Source organism: Spermophilus citellus, assembly GCF_964194105.1.
Source record: "Spermophilus citellus genome assembly, chromosome: 6".
Taxonomy (NCBI): Eukaryota; Metazoa; Chordata; class Mammalia; order Rodentia; family Sciuridae; genus Spermophilus; species Spermophilus citellus.
In genome coordinates this window covers 8483099-8500865 of record NC_138187.1, presented here as the reverse complement: position 1 = coordinate 8500865, position 17767 = coordinate 8483099, and the positions used below count along the sequence as shown (strand labels likewise).

Sequence of the window (17767 nt, the reverse complement as noted above, 5' to 3'; positions counted from 1 at the left end):
TTGGTCTTGGAGATGCCAGAGTTACGCCCACAGGGCAAGGCAGTTTGGCGGTTGGGAGGAAGGACTGGGGAACCTGGTTCCTTACAATTATGGCGTCGGCTCCTTTCTGGGCCATTTCCTCATTTGGGAAATGAAGACCAACACCCAGGGCATTCACCTGGATCCGGTATATGGAAACTAAAAATGCAGTTGCTGGTACTGCTGTGCTTACGAGGAATGTCCTATCCTACCATGTGGATTCGACAGTTTATTTTTTTATATTTTTTATTTTTTTTAAAGAGAAAGTGAGAGAGGAGAGAGAGAGAAATTTTTTTTTTTAATATTTATTTTTTAGTTCTCGGCGGACACAACATCTTTGTTTTTATGTGGTGCTGAGGATCGAACCCAGGCCGCACGCATGCCAGGCGAGCGCGCTACCGCTTGAGCCACATCCCCAGCCCCAGTTTATTTTTTTTAAATATCTTTAATTAATTTTTATGTGGTGCTGAGGATCGAACCCACCCAGGGCTCCTTAACCACTGAGCTACATCCTCAACCCTTTTAAAATATTTTATTTAGATACAGTTGCTGAGGCTGACTTTGAACCCCCAAACCTCCTTCCTCAACCTCCTGAGGCGCTGGGATTACAGACACTGGCCACTGCACCTGGTTCGTGCACTTTACTTTTCTTTTTTTTTTTTTTTTTTTAGTACCGGGGATTGAACTCAGGGGCACTCCGACCACTGAGCCACATCCGGGTTTCACTGAGTTGCTTAGCGCTTCATTTTTGCTGAGGCTGGCTTTGAACTCGCGATTCTCCTGCCTCAACCTCCTGAGCAGCTGGGATTACAGATGTGCACCACCGCGTCTGGCTAACGCTTCGTACACTCTTCAGATAGATGCCTTCGGTGTACCTCCAGGTGCTGGCCGAAACTTGGGATAGGCTGGTAAATAAGCTATACAGCCCTCCCTACCCCTAGCCTGAGAGGAAGGGTGCGGACATTCCAATACTGGTAGCAGTCTCGGAAAGCTTGCGCAGGGAAGGTTTCTGTGAGCAGGCGGCATGTGTCCGGAACCAGGTCAAGGCGTATGCGCCACACTCCACTGCGCATGCGCGTTCCCTCCAGCCAGCATCAGTACCTGGCCGGGCAGTGAAGGCCAGCCGCCGAGTAGAACGACAGGCTTCCTCTGGGCCTAAGGCCCTGCCTCCGTCGGTCAGTCGAGCGTCCTCCAGGCCATCTGCACAGGTGTCGTGAGGGGTTGTCGGGACCACCTGTCTGGAGTCTGGGGTCCCTCTGTGGCTACAGGGCGGGATGGTGGGAGGAGGCGTGGCCTGCGGACTAGGGGCAGGGCCCGTTGGGAGGCGGGGCTGCGAGCGGAAGGCGGGGCCCCAACGAGGCCGCCTTGAACCTGCACGCGGATCTTCAGGAGTTCCTGAAGCAGGGCTCTTTGCACCTTCTGCGCGCGCGCGTGTGTGTCTGTCCGTGTCCCCGTCTTGCCCAGAAGGGCTCAGTAGGCTGTGGGGGCCTTCTTTTGGAGGAGGCGTGGGGTGGCTGAGTTCTGCCACCATGAAAGTCAAGGTCATTCCTGTGCTTGAGGATAACTATATGTACCTGGTCATCGAGGAGGACACGCGAGAGGCTGTGGCTGTGGATGTGGCGGTGCCCAAGAGGGTAAGGGACGGTCGGGGGTGGCAGGAACACCATTGAAGGTCTAGGCAGCCTTGAGTGCTACACGCCAAATCCCCCACCCTGGCTGGAGCAGACTGTCCCATCCTCTTCTTCGATCTCTGGTCTCCCGATGATCTTGGGGCTTCCTAAATTAGGGCTGCCTTGGCACGCGTGTCCTTTATCCAGTGCTTAACTGCCCTTGTATAGCGGGGCACCCGCTAATTGCATGCAGGATACAGGCCCTCCTCTGCGCTGTCCTAGGTACTGGCGGCGGTGTAGTATGGAGGGAGCAGCTCATCCAGACGTCCAAATCACCATGACTTTATTCCTTTCAGCTGCTGGAGATCGCAGGTCGAGAGGGAGTGTCTTTGACCACGGTGCTAACCACCCACCACCACTGGTGAGTACAGGTGGGGCGTACGGAGGCTTGAAGACGCCTTTCCCTGACTAGAGGTAACTGCTCCTTCCGCTGTGGGTCCACAGGGACCACGCTCGGGGCAACGTGGAGCTGGCGCGGCTACAACCGGGGATGGTGGTGATGGGCGGGGACAAACGCATCTGTGGGCTGACCCGCATGCTGGTACATGAGGAGGAACTACAGGTGAGTACTGAGTACGCACATGGGAAATGCGGGAAGGGACGACCCACCCCCTACCCGCCCTCACAGGTCCGCTTGCCCCTCTGCAGTTTGGGGCCATCCATGTGCGCTGCCTCCTGACGCCTGGCCATACCTCTGGCCACATGAGCTACTTCCTTTGGGAGGATGAAAGCCTGGACCCACCTGCCCTCTTCTCGGGTACCCACAGCCCAGAGGTCACCCTGTCATCTTCTCTGACCAGGCTTCCCATCTCCTCTTACCTACCCTCCTCCCACAGGGGATGCACTGTCCGTGGCTGGCTGTGGCTGGCACTTGGAAGGCACTGCCCAGCAGATGTACCAGAGTCTGACAGAGACCCTTGGCACCCTGCCCCCACAGACGGTGCGTGGGGTCCAGACCCTGCTTAGTGCTGTGCTTCCTCTGGGAACCCTCATGCCCTGTCTGGGTCCAGATGGTGGGCCCAGGGCCAGGTCCTGAGCACCTCCCACCTCTGCCTGCAGTAGTGCTCTGCACACTGAATGCCCTTTCTCCAGAAGGTGTTCTGTGGCCATGAGCACACACTGCGCAATCTGGAGTTTGCACACACAGTGGAGCCCCACAATGACCACGTGAGAGCCAAACTGTCTTGGGCCCAGGTAGGCCACTTCTTGCCCCTTAACGGGAGGGATGTGCAGTGGGGAGAGCACATGCTCTTTTGAATTTGGCTGCAGGAGAATCCCCAGGGTCAGCATGATTAGCCTTGGTGGCCACTGCTGGCTTTGCATGGGATATGTGGCCCTGTGGCCACAGCCAAGCAGGCTGGGACTGTCAGGAAAAGCCTGGTTATGACAAGGGCCTATGGTCGCTGCAGAAAAGAGATGAGGATGATGTGCCCACTGTGCCATCCACCCTGGGCGAGGAGCTGCTGTACAATCCCTTCCTGAGGGTGGCGTGAGTATGGCCATGTCTGGGGCCTCCCCCTGGGTGGGGCTTGAGCTACAGTCATCAAGGCAGCCTGGGAGGCATCTCCCTCCCTGTGGAACCAGCTGGCAATGCCAGCCTGCCTTCCCTGGGACCTCCTTGGCAGCCATTTGGTTAGTTGTCTGGGGGCCATTAATTGGGCTGAGTGTCCCTGGCACCAGGAGAGGCCCACATTAAGTATTGTCCTGTCATGCATCCAGTGCCCTGTCCCTTCCCACCCCCATGGGTAGCCTAGTGTCCAGCCATTCCCCACTGTGCCCCTCCCCTACAGAGAAGAGGCGGTACGCAAGTTCACAGGCAAAGTGGCCCCAGCTGAGGTCCTGGAGGTGCTGTGCAGGGAGCGGGCTTGCTTCCAGCAGGCTGTGGAGCCACCACAGCCACAGGCCCAGGCACTCCTCGCACTGCAGTGGAGGCTCTTGGGCCACCAGAAGTGAGCCACCCAGGGCCCACTCAACTCCATGTTGCTCCTCCCACGACTCTCAGTCTGCCTGGACCTACACAAGGGTGGCCTCTGTGGACCTGCCTGGCTGTATGCCCAGCCTTTGAGGATCAGCAAGTGGTACTCTCCTCCACTGCTCCTGGAGGTAGACCTGCAGGACCTCTGTGCAGCCACACACCTGTCTGTGCCTGAGCAGTCCTGCCTGGGTTCTGCTCAGTGAATAAATCTCTGAGAGGCCCTTTGGGGCACCGACGCTCCAAGACAGCAGTGATTCCAGACGTGCTGGGCATGTCCTTTATCAGAGGTGAAACTGGGTCAGAGACGGGCCTGGCAGGAACCCAGCCATGATGGCATGATGGCCAGGGAAGACTTGTGCAGGGATGCAGCCTAAGATACAGAGCTGACCTTAGGCCCACAACTCTGTAACCCTAGTTTCAGGAGTCCAGATGTCCTTTCCTGCAGCAGTCCCCATACTTGACACTACTAGTCGTCACCTGCCCCCTGCCCTGTGGCTTCCAGGTGATTCCAGACTTCAGGGATAGCACCTGCAGGAACTCCGGAGCCCCTCACTATAGAGCCACCATGGCCAGGAAAGGCAATGTCCACAGAAGGGCCAGTGGAAGAGAGTCCCAAACCTCAGAGAACCTTCAGCCTCGTCTTCCACCCCTCACCCTACCTGCAAAGCCAGTACAGAGCCCGGGGTGTGCAGGCACAGGTCACATTTCCAGACCACGAAATCCTGTGTGTATCTGGAACCCACTTTAACATGGGCTCTAACACACTGTGCAGCTCCTTTTGGTTCTGGGAGAGCCCTGGGGTCTGAGGTGAGAGGCTGTGCTGCTGGGCGCTGGCCCCAGCAGACCTCGAGGCCTCCTACCACCTGATGCTCAGGCCCGAGCTGGGCTTCTCTATGGCATGGTACTGGGTGTGCAGCAGGCGGCTGGCCCGCTCTGAGCTCTCACCCTGCAGCCACTGCTGGTACAGCTCCTGGACCCCAGGCACATCCTCAGGTGTCTCCATCCTGACCATGCTATACAGGCTCTCCACCTGCTGGAGAAGGTCTTTGCTGGGTATGTCCAGGGCCTTGAGTTGGCCTCCACCATTCAGGCATCCTGTGCAGAGCAGGTTATGGTCACAAGAGTGTCAGGTGGGGTCAAAGTGCACACCCTCTCCCCACTCACCTCCTCCAGCGCTGGAGGGGTGCTGCCAACTCCATCCCAGCAGCCCCCACCCCTGCCATCTCCTGCCGGGAGGTGCACCTGAGGGGCAGGCCATGACCTCCACATAATGGTAGGGGCAGCGGCCTCGCTTGATCTTCTGCACCAGGTTCTGGATGTTGCGGAAGCCATAGGCAGTGGCAAAGTGCAGCAGCACCTGGCCCTCCCTCTCCAGGGTCACCTCCTGGAAGTCCCTGTTCCTGAGGATGGGAGAGACTATATGCACCACCAACACCAGGCTCCTGTACACACACAGGGGCCCTGCTGGGATAGGGGAACTCAGCACTTCACCCCCTGCTCCTGGGCAGGGGAGGGAGGGTAGAACGAGTGGAGTGCTCCCTCCAACCAGAGGTCCAGGTGACCTTAACCTCTCCCAGGTCTGTCTCCTCACCTGTGAAATGCGAGTCCCCTTTCCTAAGGCTGGTCTTGAGGCATGGCAAAGGAGGACCTAGCCTTGCCCTCCCTCCCAGATGCAGGTGTCACTGGTATCCACCTGTCCTGAGGACAGCGGCCTTGGGCTCAGGATCTTTGCTAAGGGGGAAACTGAGGCCCCCACTTGTGCCCAGTGCTCCAGGGTCTACCACCAAGCCCACCAAGAGGACCCAGGGCTGGGGAGGCACCAGTCTAGGAGCTTTATGGCTGTCCTGTCCTGGTGCCCCAGGCCACCCCACTGACCTCAAAGGCCTGAAGGTGACCTCATCCACATGGACTCCAAAGAGCTCTCTTGCTGCATGCCGGAACACATGCTCCAGGTAGCCCCCCGAGCCCCCACCCCGGTGGCTGATGGGCTCCTCAGCAGATGTGCTGCTGGACCTGTGGAAGGGGCAGGTCAGTGTGGGTGAGGAGAGTGGGGCCTCAGCACAGCTGTGTTCAAGCTTTTCTAGGTGGGAAACAAGTCCTGGGCACAAAGGAACGTCTTGGCATGACCCCAGGGCCCCTGGTGTGTCTGACACTGTCCCGGGGAGCTCAGGCCTCTCCAAGCTGGGTTGTGCCTCTCAGGCCTGGGGCAGGCCATGGGAGGGAAGGAGAGGCACTGCCCACCCCACAGCAGCCTGGTTCCCTCTGCTGACTTACAGGCCATCCAGAGGGGCTGGCTCCAGCTCTGAGAGCGAGACCCCCTCCTCTTCCAGCAGCTCGAGGACTTCTCCTGTGTGGGACCACAGCACGGGTGCTCCAGCCGCTCGAACCTCAAGCTGCTCACATGCCTGGCAGCTGCATCTTGGCCCCAGCAGGCCCACATATTCACCCAGCCAGAGGTGGGAAAGGATGACCCCTCTGAAGACCCTCACGGCTGCCTCATTCCCTCAGGGTGGCATAAGGTGAACCAGTAACTGTGCTGGTCTAGTGCTGTCTGCCCAGCCTCCCGGGCAGTTCATTTTGCTGTCTTGCTAGTACTTGAGAGACTCTGAGACTTCTCAACTCAGAAATGGGGAGCACATGTGAGTCAGAGGGCTGAACTGGAGCCTTTCCACACCCCCCAGACCCATTCAAGCCAATAAGGAACTCCAGGCCCAAGGGCTGCAGGTGTCCCAGAGGGGTCAGCTGAGAATGCCCTGCCTCCTGGGTGCGGACAATACCTGTAGTGAGGACACAGTCCACATCTCGAGCCTGGTGCTCCTGGCTATAGAAGTCGGGCCTGGAGGCCTCCAGCTTCTTGTCGTAGCAGGGCATCACTGTGACATGGTACACCTTGTCGGGGGCCAGATGCTACAGGAGGAGAGAAACTTGGTCCCACCTGACTACAGCTTGCTCTGTGACAAGCGAGGTGAGAGGTGGCCATGCAGCTGGCCTTGAACAGCCCTTCAGGCTGGCACTGCTTCCCAGCAGCCTCCTCACTGATGCCGTGGCCCTGCAGTGGATGCCACAGATCCTGCAATACCCCACTCCAGCAGAGGAAGAGGCCTCAGCCTTCATGGTTCTGGGGTCAACAGAAAAAGCAGGTTGTGGTGCAGGAGATCTGAGGGCCAGGAACCTGACTTGGCACCAGAGCACTTGCCTAGCATGCATGAGGCCTGGGTTTCGATTCCAGCACCACACATAGAGAGACCTCAAGGAAGCCTGACTGTGTCCGTGCAGAAGCAGCACAGCACAGGACTAAGGTCAGGAGAAGCGTAGGCTCCCCACCTCCTGTGGGCCAGTGGCACCAGTTTGGAGTCCTCATGGCTCAGCAGGTGCCCTTGTTTACCCAGCAGCCCGTGGAGGTCACCTGATTGCAGCCTGGCTTAGGCCTCTTGCTCCCGAGGGGCTGGGCCACCTCTAGGTGAGTGAAGAGCACCTTCACAGGCAGCTGCCATTAATGCTCATGACCCCAAATGCCTCCAGAGGGCACATGACCACAGCCACAGTGACTGGAGCCAGGGCCACCAATGCCAGGGTCACAGCTGCCACTCTCCAGCGTGCTGCCCTACACGGCCTAAGGCTGTTACCTGCTGTTGGGCGAAGAAGTCCTTGACCAGGGAGCCCATGACTTGCTGTGGGGACCGGGCAGTGCTGATGTAGGGGAGGATGAAGCTGCCATGGGTCTTTTCAGCATAGCAGATCCAGCCTGTGCCGGCAGAACCAACAGGTCTCAGTTGGGCACAGGGCAGGCCTGGGTGGCTCACAGACTGCCTCTCTGCTTGACAGCGATGCAACACTCAGGGGGTAGACCAACTTGTACAAAAAGTGACTGCAGCATAGATAGCATTCCCATTCTGTCACCCCGTCACCAGGAGTACCAGCCTCCAGGCCACAGAAGGGGAGAGACTGCAGGCACTTTCCTGATGGGGCGCCTCCTCTAGGAGGCCTGAGGTACTGACTGGTCCAAGAGCTCTGCCTCCCCACCTGCTCTCCAGGTCCTGAGCCTTGCTGCTGGTATGGTCAGTTTTTAACCACATGATTTGGAACCTTGCCACCTGCACAACCATGAACACACCTGGGCAGGCTGAAGCCAGCACAGGCAAGGCCACTCTGGAGTTGGCTTGATCTCGGAATCGCCGCACGAACTCTCGCTGGCTCTCAAGGAGGCTGAAGTTCCTTGAGAAGGCAGTGTCGAAGACGAAGTGTGCCCCTGGAAAAAAGGCACAAGCTTGAACCCCACCACAGCTGGCACCAGCCATGGGCGACCCTTCTGGTGCTGGCCACAGCAGGGGCAGCACTGTTTACATCCCCCAAAATAGGGCACTGCCCCCAGCGGCACCAATTGCTTCTACTGCAGCCCCAGGAAGCATGGAACAGCCTGTGCCATGGGGATAGGCCAGGTGCTGCCTGGGGCCAGGGGACAACTTCCTGTGATGCATCTCCCACTGCAGTGAACTCCTGTTTATTTATTTATTTTTTTGTACTGGGGATTGAACCCAGGGGTGCTTAGCCACTGAGTAACATCACCACCCTTTTTATTTTTCATTTTGAGACAATGTCTCACTAAGTTACTCAGGACCTCACTAAGTTGCTGGGGCTGGCCTTGAACCTGTGATCCTCCTGCTTCAGCCTCCCTAGCTGCTGGGATTACAGGCATGTGCCACCATACCTGGTTCCTGTTTGATTTCTTTTCTTTTCTTTTTTTTTTTTTTAATATTTTTTAGTTTTCAGCGGACACAACATCTTTGTTTGTATGTGGTGCTGAAGATGGAACCCGGGCCGCACGCATGCCAGGAGAGCGCACTACCGCTTGAGCCACATCCTCAGCCCTCCTGTTTGATTTCTAAGGTTTGGCTTTCTCACACTGGAGCAGGGCTCAGGCTCCTGGACAGTTCCTAGTGCTCCACCTCTTCCCAGGTACTCATAGCAGTATGTCCAAGCATCTTTTTTACACAGCCAGCTCCAAGGGACCACCTCCTCCTGGGCTGCTGCCCACAGTTCCCCATCCCCCCAGACTGTGCAGAAGTCCCACGTGAATGCCACTTAGTCACAGTGAGATTCTGGGCAATTGTACCTGCTTGCTCTAAACCCATCAACTAAACTCCTGTAGAAACCTGTTTGACTCCAGTAAAGGGCTGCCCTTCTGACTTACTGCACCCTCCCCGCCAGGATCCAGAAGGAAAAATCTTTGAATTTGTTTTCTTGGGTGGTGCCATACTGATTTCCATCTTCCATTGGACCAGGCGCAGCCCTAGGCCAGCTTCCCCAGGGTCTGAGGGACCAGGACAGCCAGATAGGGCCAGTGTCAGCAAGTTTCTGGTGAGAGACCCCCCTGGTCATGGGAGGACGACCAAGCATTAGCCTGTCTACCAGGTAAAGGAACATTCTGTGAAAGGGGCCTGGGAACACCCCCTTTCACTTCCCACTAGGGTGGGGGTGCTGGCCACTCTGGCACTAGCACCCCAATCTAGCCAGGGGCTCTCAGGATACGCATTTCCTCCCCTAGCCCAGTGACCAACCAAGTCTGGATGTGGCTGACCAGTGTCCAACACAGGCCTGGAACGAGTGCCTTCAGAGCAACAGGTAAGAAACACACAGGGTGGTGAGTTCCTCGTGTGGGAAGAGTGCAAGTCAGAGCAGATGGCTGCTCTTCAGAGGTGTTGCTCCCCACCAGGCACACGTGTGGGAGGCTGAGGCAGGAGGGTTGTGAGTTCAAAACCAGCCTTAGCAACTTAGCAAGGCCCTAATCAACTTAGCAAAACCCTGTCTCAAAAAATGAAAAGGGCTGGGGATGTGGCTCAGGGGATAAATGCCTCTGGCTTCAATTTCTGGAACAACAACAAAAAAGAAGTGGGCTGGGCTGTGGCTCAATGGTAGAGTGTTTGCCTATTGTGTGAGGCATCAGGCTAGACTCTCAGCACCGCATATAAATAAATAAATAAAATGAAGGTCCAGGGGCTGGGGTTGTGGCTCAGGGGTGGAATGAGTGCCTACGGTGTGTGGGGCTGTGGCTCAGTGGTGGAGCGCTGGATTCTCAGCACCGCTTAATGAATAAAATAAAGGTCCAGGGGCTGGGGCTGAGCGGTGGAGCACTCACCCAGCACATGTGAGGCCCTGGGTTCAATCTTTAGCACCATATAAAAATAAATAAAATAAAGCTATTGTGTCCAACTAAAAATAAGTTAATACATAAATAAATAGAGGGCCATCAACATCTTAAAAGAAAAAAGAGCTGCTGCTCTCCGCTGTCAAGCAACCTCAAGATGAAGTCCCACTGGGAACACATCAAGTGTCTGAGTTCAGGGCTGAGTGACTGTGACTTGGAAGTGGGAAGCATCCCCATGCTCAACGCCCATGTTTGGGGCCATGGTATTCACCCAAGGTTCCACACCTACCTATTTTTTTAAAGAATGAAGTTAATTTCCTGGAAGTGTCTGTAGGATTTAGCTGAAACCTTGCAGCCAGCGATGCTCTGGACTGGGGTGAGACAGAAATGACAACCAGCCGCTGCTCACTGGGTGCTGCAGTCTGCAAGGTGGGGAGAGGCACTTACTCTGCAGGTTTGTAAGATCCAGCTCCTAGCCTGTCAAGCCAGATGCCAATGGTTCTGGAGAGAGCCTGCTGCCCCAGCGGAGCCCAGCACATGGGGGTACATTCAGGAGAGAGCTAGGGCCTGGCATCTCAGAGCATGGCAAGACCCAAGAGACTTGGGAGTCACCTGAAGGAAGGACAAGTGGCACCAGGTGAGCTGCCCCTGAAGACATATGCCCTGGGCTGCTGGGCCAATCTGTAACACTTACCTTGTTAGCATCTAGAACCTTCCGCAGCTCCTCGTGGCTCTGCTGGGTGATAAGCACAGTCTCTGCCGAGGTGACACAGCCACTACATGCCAGGCAGTCGTTCAGTGAGACCCTGGCTTTTGCTAGCTTCTGGGTCCCACCATCCTGCAGAAGGGGCATGGACCTAGGACAACAGTCCCCTTGCAGGGCTCCTCTCAGGAGTGCAAATCCCACAGGGTCCTGTGCTCTTCTGCTTACAACACACTGGCAGCCAACATGGTGTCTAGTTGGGTGCCACTCGATTTTTATTTTCATTTACTTTCTGTGGTCCTGGAGATTAAATCTAGGGCCTTGTACGTGCTAGGCAAGCACTCAATCCCTGAGTCACATGCCCAGCCCTGCCACTCAATATTTTTAAAAATTAAAATATTAAAAATTTAACATTTTTTAAAATTAAAAAATGTTACACAAGTACTAGTACACATCCTAAGTTTTCACACTGACATCAAACTCTTAACTTTTGGGACAAACTCAACTAGCACATCAAACTTGTATGAATAGGGCTTGCTTGCGTTCAGTCAGCACAAAAGCAGTAGACTTGCCTGCTGGAGGGGATGCTGGCCCTGCTGTGCATGTGTAGGCCTGTGGGGAATAGGCTCTAAAAAAAGGAGGTAATGCCAAGAGCTGGCTCGGCCAGACAGAGGTAGAGCCTCGAGATGCTGGTGTTCAGGCTGGTCCTCTAGGAGGGTATTCAATGGATTTTCCAATCAAAATGATCCCAGCTAAAGCCCCTGACTCCCCCTTACAGACATGAGCCTGGTTTGAGCTGGAGACAGGAGAGCTTCAGGGGTGAGGTTCTGAATTGGAGGACCTTTGAGCTACCTCCCACTAGGTCTGTGTGCTGTGCTGCAGCCACATCTGAGATTAGCCCACACTGAAAAGCTAAGAATCCACAGGCCTGGGCTGTGATGTGCCAAGGGAGGCTTCAGTGCTCCTTCAAATCAATAGCCACAGCTCTGGACAGCAGTGCCCATGTGTGCCCAGCACCTTCCCTGGGTCCCTTCACTTATGGAACCCTTGAAAGAATCAGGCCCTCTCAGCTGCACCAGCCCCAGCCATGGCATGCCTTGAGTCACCATCCTGCAAAGAGCAAAAGTCAGCTTTCTTGTGACCATGTGATCCTGCTCATCACAGGCATCTGCACACCCCACACCATGAACAAAGAAAGATTCCCATTCAGGGAGGATTCCTGGCCAGGCAGACAGAGCATCATTTCTCAGCCCAGTGGTGAGTGTAGTTTGTTTATACACACACACACACACACACGTATGTATATTTACTTATTTGTCAATGGACCTTTATTTTGTTTGTTTATATGTGGTGCTGAGAATCTAACCCAGTGCCTCACACATGCTGGGCAAGTGCTCTGCCACTGAGTCACAACTCCAGCCCTGTGAATGTAGTTTTGAAGCCCAAATGGCAGGTGGTTGGGGTCAGTCTTAATACTGTAGCATTGGGAACTCATGTTCACTTGGTAAAAGAGCAAGTAGGCAGGCTCCAAGATCTCATCCTAGAACTTAAGAGAGGGCTGCAGGACCCACCATGTCTGTAGAACAAATCAGTCCTGCTGCTCAGCCTGGGCACCCAGTCTGCTCCCCAAGTACTCTGACCTGGTGCCCCAGCGGTCAGTGAACAGACCAATATGAAATGACTGGCAGAACGTGGAAAGTCTCAAGGCTACCACATTGCAACTGGATGAAGCAGAGAAAACATGCTTCAGCCCATGCAGCTGGACTGTGGCTCCATGCCTTACCTGATTAACTTGGAAGTAACTCCCATCATCCTCGATGTGGATCCTGGCCACACCACTTCCAGGCCTCTTATCCACTTTCACAGGCTTGATGCAATCCTATACCAGGAAGAGATCCCAAACCTGTTCTGTGAAGGAGCTCCTGAGGTAGCTGAGCCTCAAGAATGGCTGGCCCCATGGCACAAGGCTCTGCCCAAGGGGCACACTCCAGGACAGGATGGACCCACCATCTTCCTGCTACTGAGGCTGTCCCAGGCTGCCCTGCTCTGCACTAGGCACTGGAGTCTAACATCAAGGTCACTCACTCCACAAGTGTGGATCAGTATGAAGGCCAGCACCAACTAGGCCTGCAAACTGCCCATCTGCAGAGACCTCCATTCCTGACCTTTGCCCCAAGAGCAGACAGTGGTGCAGCCACCAAGAAGAGGTCAAAGTTAATGGCTACTGAGGGAACCAAGGAATGCTTCCCTTGGTGACATCTGTCGGTCACCACTCCATACTGCCCTGGGAGCAAGTCCGGGCTCTCCCATCTCCTTGAGTTCTGTCTTGCGATTCCAAAACCACAGTGGCCACTTCCTTCCCACCTCACAGGAGGCGGCTGCAGCTCATTTTGCCTGCCCTGTAGACCAGCCCCGCTCGGTTAATCTGGGGTTGTGCTTTTCAGCTTTGGCTGTGCAGAGCCCTGACAGTTACAGGCAGGCCCTGCCAGATATGGGCACCAGCTTCCAGCCTGGTGCAGCCGGTCCCTCCACTGGGCTCCAAGTGGGCCGTTCTTGACACCCATTGCTGTCTGTCTGGTTCCCCCATGTGCCCTAGTGAACTGCACCCTTGACACTCTTGTCCCCCGCCGTGGACTGTGGGCCGTTCCCCGACACCGTCCGGAATACCCCGTCCTGCCCCAGTGGGCCGCCCCACGGCCGACACAGGCAGCCCGTCCCACGCGAGCCGCCTGTGAGAGCCCGATCTCTATTCCACGTAAGCGGGCGGCCTGCCTGCCCACCTGGGACGGCCCGATGAAGTCGTCCAGGTCGGTCAGCTGCAGTGCCCCGCTGAAGGGCGACGCCATGACTGCCGCGCTACCGCCCGGCGCCGCGCGCAGGTGTCGTCAAGTGGCGCGAAGCAACGTAGAGTTCCGCCTCGCTGCCGGAAAGCGCCCCGCTCGGTGCATGCGTGTCTGTTCTGCGGCGGGAGGTGCGCGCCCTCTGCTGGCGGCCCAGTGCAGCGGCTCTCGCGCCCTGGCTCGCGGATGTTCAGAGCCCAAAGTTCCAGGCTTCCATTCTCTGTGCCTTCTCTGGCTGTGGCGCTCTTGGCAATGTAGATCAAGGACAATGCAGCTTTGGCGCCATAGTCTCTTTGGCTTCGCAAAGAACTGGAGGGGTTCCTCACTTCACTTATCTACTTATGTTCTGCTTACCTGCCAGCCAGGTGTGGGCCTGAGAGTGCCCAGAGGCGCGGCCTTGCTGTGTGCTGTGCTCACTGATGTGCTCAAGAACCAAGGGCGACACCAGAAACACAATATGTGCCCAGCTTCTGTTGACTGAGATTCAGGCAGTGCGGAAAATCCACAGGTAGGGAGCAGTTGTCCCTCGGGCTCTGGTGGTTTGATTCCCAGCAGTTTGATTCTACAGACCTCTAGGACCCAGTTACTGGTATTTTGGAGATCAACCTGAGGAAACCCCATTTCTTTTCCGTAAGAATTTTTAGGGGGAGGCCATAGCAGCACGTGGGGTAGGGGAGGGGAGGTCGTGGCCCAGCGGGGACGGTCTCCCTCCACGTTGTCGCGTGTGGGGCCGGGGCGCTCACTTGCAGCCCTTGGGCACCTTGGGGACACTGGGCTTGGCTGCCTTCTTGGCCTTGCTGCTGCTGCTGCTGCTGCTGCTGCTGCCGCCGCCCTTGTCCTTGGTGGCAGCGGCCTTCGGGGCACGTGCTTGTCTGCTGCGGCACTCTTGGTGGGCCAGGGGTCCGCTGGCGCCCTGCTACCGGCTTCTTGGGTTTGTGCACCACAGGCGCGGAAAAGGGACTCACCATTAGCTGGCCGCCTGCTTTTGGCGATGGAGCTTGAAGGAGCCAGTGGCGCCTGCGCCCTTGACCTGCAGTAGCAAGTCATTTTGCACCAGCATGCACCAAGTACTTGAGGATCTTAATAAAGATGCTATGAAAGAATGTAAGACAGAAAAATAATTAAATATTTTTACTGTGGCCTTGGGAGAGCTCCAGTGCTTGTTGCCCTGGCATTGATTGAAGGCGGAATGAAATGTGAAGATGCAGTACAATTCATAAGACAAAAGCGGCGTGGAGCATTTAACAGCAAGCAACTTTTGTATTTGGAGAAGTATCGTCCTAAAATGCGGCTGCGCTTCAAAGACTCCAATGGTCATAGAAACAACTGTTGCATTCAATAAAACTCGGGTGCCTGATGCTATTGCCTTGGAAGTGAAACTTAAGACGGGACCTAATTTGTCTACATATTAGCCAACATGTTGGCGTGGTGAATAAGTCTGATGAAGCTTCCATAGGAGTATTGGAAAGCAGTTTTACCAGGCCACAAGCTTGACAGAATTTCAACCTCTATGTTTGGGTTATGATCAACCTGTTTGGACACTTAGCAAAAGATTCTTGCTGTTCGCAATTTAAAATGTGCTTATCATTTGTACCAGTTGACCTTTCCTGAAATCATGCGGTATTGAGCTAATGTCTTTAAATCTATTTCCATGCCAGAATCTTACATAAGAAATTTAGGAAGATTAGGTGCCAAAATACCCAGTACAATACTCGTATATTTTTAGTATCATACAAAACCAAAATTCCAGGAACTAAGAACACTCTAGACCTTATGTGATTTATTCCTTCAGTCATTTCAAACATTGTAGGCCCTATATGATTATTTGCCTGCTCTTTTTATGTTTACATCTCCCATATTCATACCAGTACACATTAGGTTTGCTTTTACCTATTGGGGTTTTTTGTTTTGTTTTGTTTTGTTTTCCTTTTACCAACTCTTACAGCAATTATTTTTATTTAATATCTTTCTATAAGTCTTATTTTTTGCTGTTATGGGAAACTTCCATTTTGAAAACCTAAGTTTTTACAGAAGCACATGTCTTTAAGTCTCCAGACAAAAAAAAAAGCCTTACAGTTAATTTAATGTTTGCACTTTGAGGTGCAACTTAACAGGGAGGGCCTGAAAAAAAGAATGGGAGGGGGCTATTAAATATTTTTAGTAAAATGTTGCCTTTGTCTCATGCAGAACCTGTAGAATATATGCTCTTTAATTTAGTAAATATTTTTTTAAAAGGTAGAGATGCTCTGTTATTGTAGGTAAAACAATTCTTAATCAAAGTTTCTGAAATTCTTGTATTTTTTTTTCATAATTATCAGAAGTTGTTTACTAACTTTTTGTTTGAAGTGTGATTTTTTTTTATTCCCAACCTCTTGCAAAAAAAAGAGAAAAAGTGGGTTTCTCCTGATGAATTGAGCAGACATCTAATATTTTATATGCCTTTTGAGCTGTGTAACTTAATATTTGGATACTTGATAATTTTGTTTTATTATGTAATTGATAAAATGGTGATGTGTATTAATGTTAGTTCAACCATATATTTATACTGTCTGGGAATGTGTGGTTATAGTTCTGTGGGAGAAATAATTTGTCAGTGTTCACCAGCTTGTAAAAACTTAGTGCGAGAGCTTAAACATCTAAATAAATAATGAAATGCAAAAAAACAAACAAACAAACAAAAACAAAAAAAACCCAATACTATTGATCTACATATGCTTTCAGATTTGATTCATATTATGATTTATTGGTATGTTTTATTTCAATATAGTTTCATAATATACATTAAATGTGTCTTATAACAATAACTATATTATTTGTTTTTTTAATTAAAGGTTTTGGGGTATTTTACATATATTTTATTTCTAAGATAAATTTTTTTTGGTCCCTTCTTTTCTTTTATTTGGTACTTGGAATTAAACTCAGGGGAATTGAGCCACATCCCCAAACGTATTTTGTATGACATTTAGAGACAGTGTCTCACTGAGTTGCTTAAGGCCTCATTTTTGCTGATGCTGGCTTTGAGCTCACAATACACCTGTCTCAGCCTCCCATGGTACTGGGATTACAATTGTGCACCAACAGGTCCAGCTCTCTTCTTGTGTTTAAAGAAAAACATGCTAAAATTTTGGTAGGAAAATATTATATATTAAATTGAGTTAAAATAGTTGTCTTTGTAATGATTAGTTTTATTTATGCACATGGTATTTTATGTGCTTTTGTAAATTTTTATTTAGTTTGTGATAAGTTCCACATATTTTCCTTGAAATCCATTATACATGTGATGTATTTAATAGATGTAACTTCAGTATAATACTTATGTGGTATTTTGTACTCTAATTAAACCAAAAATCTTTCTGGGCTCCAGAAACCATTTTTTCTCAAACTTTATTATTTTTTCTTTTCTGAATAATTTCCTCTTTCCTCCCAGGCCCCATATTTCTACTGTATTGACAAGTATACCTCTAGTCTTATGGTATCACATACTTGTACACTGTCATGGTACACACATATTATAATTTCTACAGGTTTAGGCTGCTTGGTGAGGAGTATTTCATATATATATATATATATATATATATATATATATATATATATATTACAGTTTTCATGATGAAATAACAGCAATTTTTACTCTATCATTAGTTCATGAGAATTTGTTTTGTGTCCTCATCAATACTTTGTATTCTTTTTATTGTTGTTGTTTCTTACTAGAAATTTAAATCAGGGGCACACAGAGACTGGGTCACACATAGTTGCTTAGGGCCTTGCTAAGTTTCTGAGATTGGCTTTAAACTCAGGATTATCTTGCCTTAGCCTCACAATCCAATGGGATTAGAGGTGTGTGCCATGGAACCTGGTTCTATTTTATTTTTATATTGAAATATATATTACTTCTGAAAATAATTTATTCTTGATATTAAGAAAGCATAGAATACCATTTTCCCCCACAAATAACTCCCCTTGTTTTTGGAAAAGATGTCAATTTTTTTTGGAAAAGATGTCAGTAGTGCCAGATGTATAATTTATTAATGTCTAAATGGCAAGTGTATTATTATTATGCTATGTATTAGTTACAAAACTTTATCTGTTCATATTATTATAAGGTATATACTCTTTTCTACAACTTCATAGCATACATCATTGTGTATCAAAATGACCTTTTGGGGGTTGGGAGGTGAGGGGAGGGATCATGGGGTTAGACATGATGGTGGAATATGATATATATTGTTATATAAAGTATATGTATAAAGAAGTGAATTCATGTAAATATAATTTGTATAAAACCATAGAAATGAAAAATTGTGCTCTATATGTGTAATAAGAATTGTAATGCATTCTGTTGTCATATATAATTAAAAATATTTAAAAATTAAAGATAAAAAAAAAAAAAGAATTTTTAGCCTGAGTGCTAGTGTG

The 17767-nt window shown here is 51.5% G+C and overlaps 3 protein-coding genes across 11 annotated transcripts in view; 2 read left to right on the top strand and 1 right to left on the bottom strand.

The window, feature by feature from the left end:
- The first annotated feature begins 1235 nt into the window (after window positions 1-1235).
- HAGHL (hydroxyacylglutathione hydrolase like) lies at window positions 1236-3898 on the top strand. 3 transcript variants are annotated; one of them, XM_081298017.1, is made up of 8 exons: window positions 1238-1652; window positions 1985-2049; window positions 2133-2250; window positions 2337-2445; window positions 2525-2628; window positions 2784-2882; window positions 3098-3177; window positions 3479-3898. In XM_081298017.1, exons 1-8 carry the CDS (start codon window positions 1293-1295, stop codon window positions 3639-3641), a joined length of 1098 nt encoding a protein of 365 aa, XP_081154143.1. In that variant the 5' UTR covers window positions 1238-1292; the 3' UTR covers window positions 3642-3898. The 3 variants fall into 3 exon arrangements, with proteins under 3 accessions (XP_081154144.1, XP_081154143.1, XP_081154142.1); XM_081298016.1 differs by having other exon boundaries at window positions 1240-1652; window positions 2781-2882; XM_081298018.1 differs by lacking the exons at window positions 2337-2445; window positions 2525-2628 and having other exon boundaries at window positions 1236-1652; window positions 2781-2882.
- Window positions 3899-3926: 28 nt separating this feature from the next.
- On the bottom strand, window positions 3927-13426 carry CIAO3 (cytosolic iron-sulfur assembly component 3). 7 transcript variants are annotated; one of them, XM_081297998.1, is made up of 11 exons: window positions 13292-13426; window positions 12295-12390; window positions 10503-10665; window positions 10098-10230; window positions 7778-7912; window positions 7290-7408; window positions 6441-6570; window positions 5938-6010; window positions 5539-5676; window positions 4906-5063; window positions 3927-4758 (listed from the first exon to the last, which is right to left on the bottom strand). In XM_081297998.1, exons 2-11 carry the CDS (start codon window positions 12321-12323, stop codon window positions 4520-4522), a joined length of 1317 nt encoding a protein of 438 aa, XP_081154124.1. In that variant the 5' UTR covers window positions 12324-12390; window positions 13292-13426; the 3' UTR covers window positions 3927-4519. The 7 variants fall into 7 exon arrangements, with proteins under 7 accessions (XP_081154124.1, XP_081154123.1, XP_081154127.1 ...); XM_081297997.1 differs by having other exon boundaries at window positions 10503-10646; XM_081298001.1 differs by having other exon boundaries at window positions 10503-10584.
- Window positions 7924-17767, top strand: part of LOC308651151 (mesothelin-like) — a 25235-nt gene continuing 15391 nt past the window's right edge. The window contains exons 1-3 of the mRNA XM_081298019.1: window positions 7924-9075; window positions 9209-9285; window positions 13713-13859. The gene's annotated coding sequence lies outside the window, so the exon portion shown is untranslated. The remainder of the gene's footprint in view (window positions 9076-9208; window positions 9286-13712; window positions 13860-17767) is intronic.

What these genes read in the sequence shown, in the direction of transcription:
- HAGHL (XM_081298016.1), top strand. Translation starts at nt 1,293, where the DNA reads ATGGTGGGAGGAGGCGTGGCCTGCGGACTAGGGGCAGGGCCCGTTGGG. An exon ending in ATGTGGCGGTGCCCAAGAGG is followed by an intron (nt 1,653 to 1,984) that starts GTAAGGGACGGT and finishes TATTCCTTTCAG; the next exon opens with CTGCTGGAGATCGCAGGTCG. An exon ending in TACATGAGGAGGAACTACAG is followed by an intron (nt 2,251 to 2,336) that starts GTGAGTACTGAG and finishes GCCCCTCTGCAG; the next exon opens with TTTGGGGCCATCCATGTGCG.
- CIAO3 (XM_081297997.1), bottom strand. Translation starts at nt 13,357, where the DNA reads ATGGCGTCGCCCTTCAGCGGGGCACTGCAGCTGACCGACCTGGACGAC. An exon ending in GCTGGCTTCAGCCTGCCCAG is followed by an intron (nt 7,409 to 7,777) that starts GTGTGTTCATGG and finishes CTGCCGGCACAG; the next exon opens with GCTGGATCTGCTATGCTGAA. An exon ending in GGTCATGGCCTGCCCCTCAG is followed by an intron (nt 4,759 to 4,905) that starts GTGCACCTCCCG and finishes TGCTCTGCACAG; the next exon opens with GATGCCTGAATGGTGGAGGC.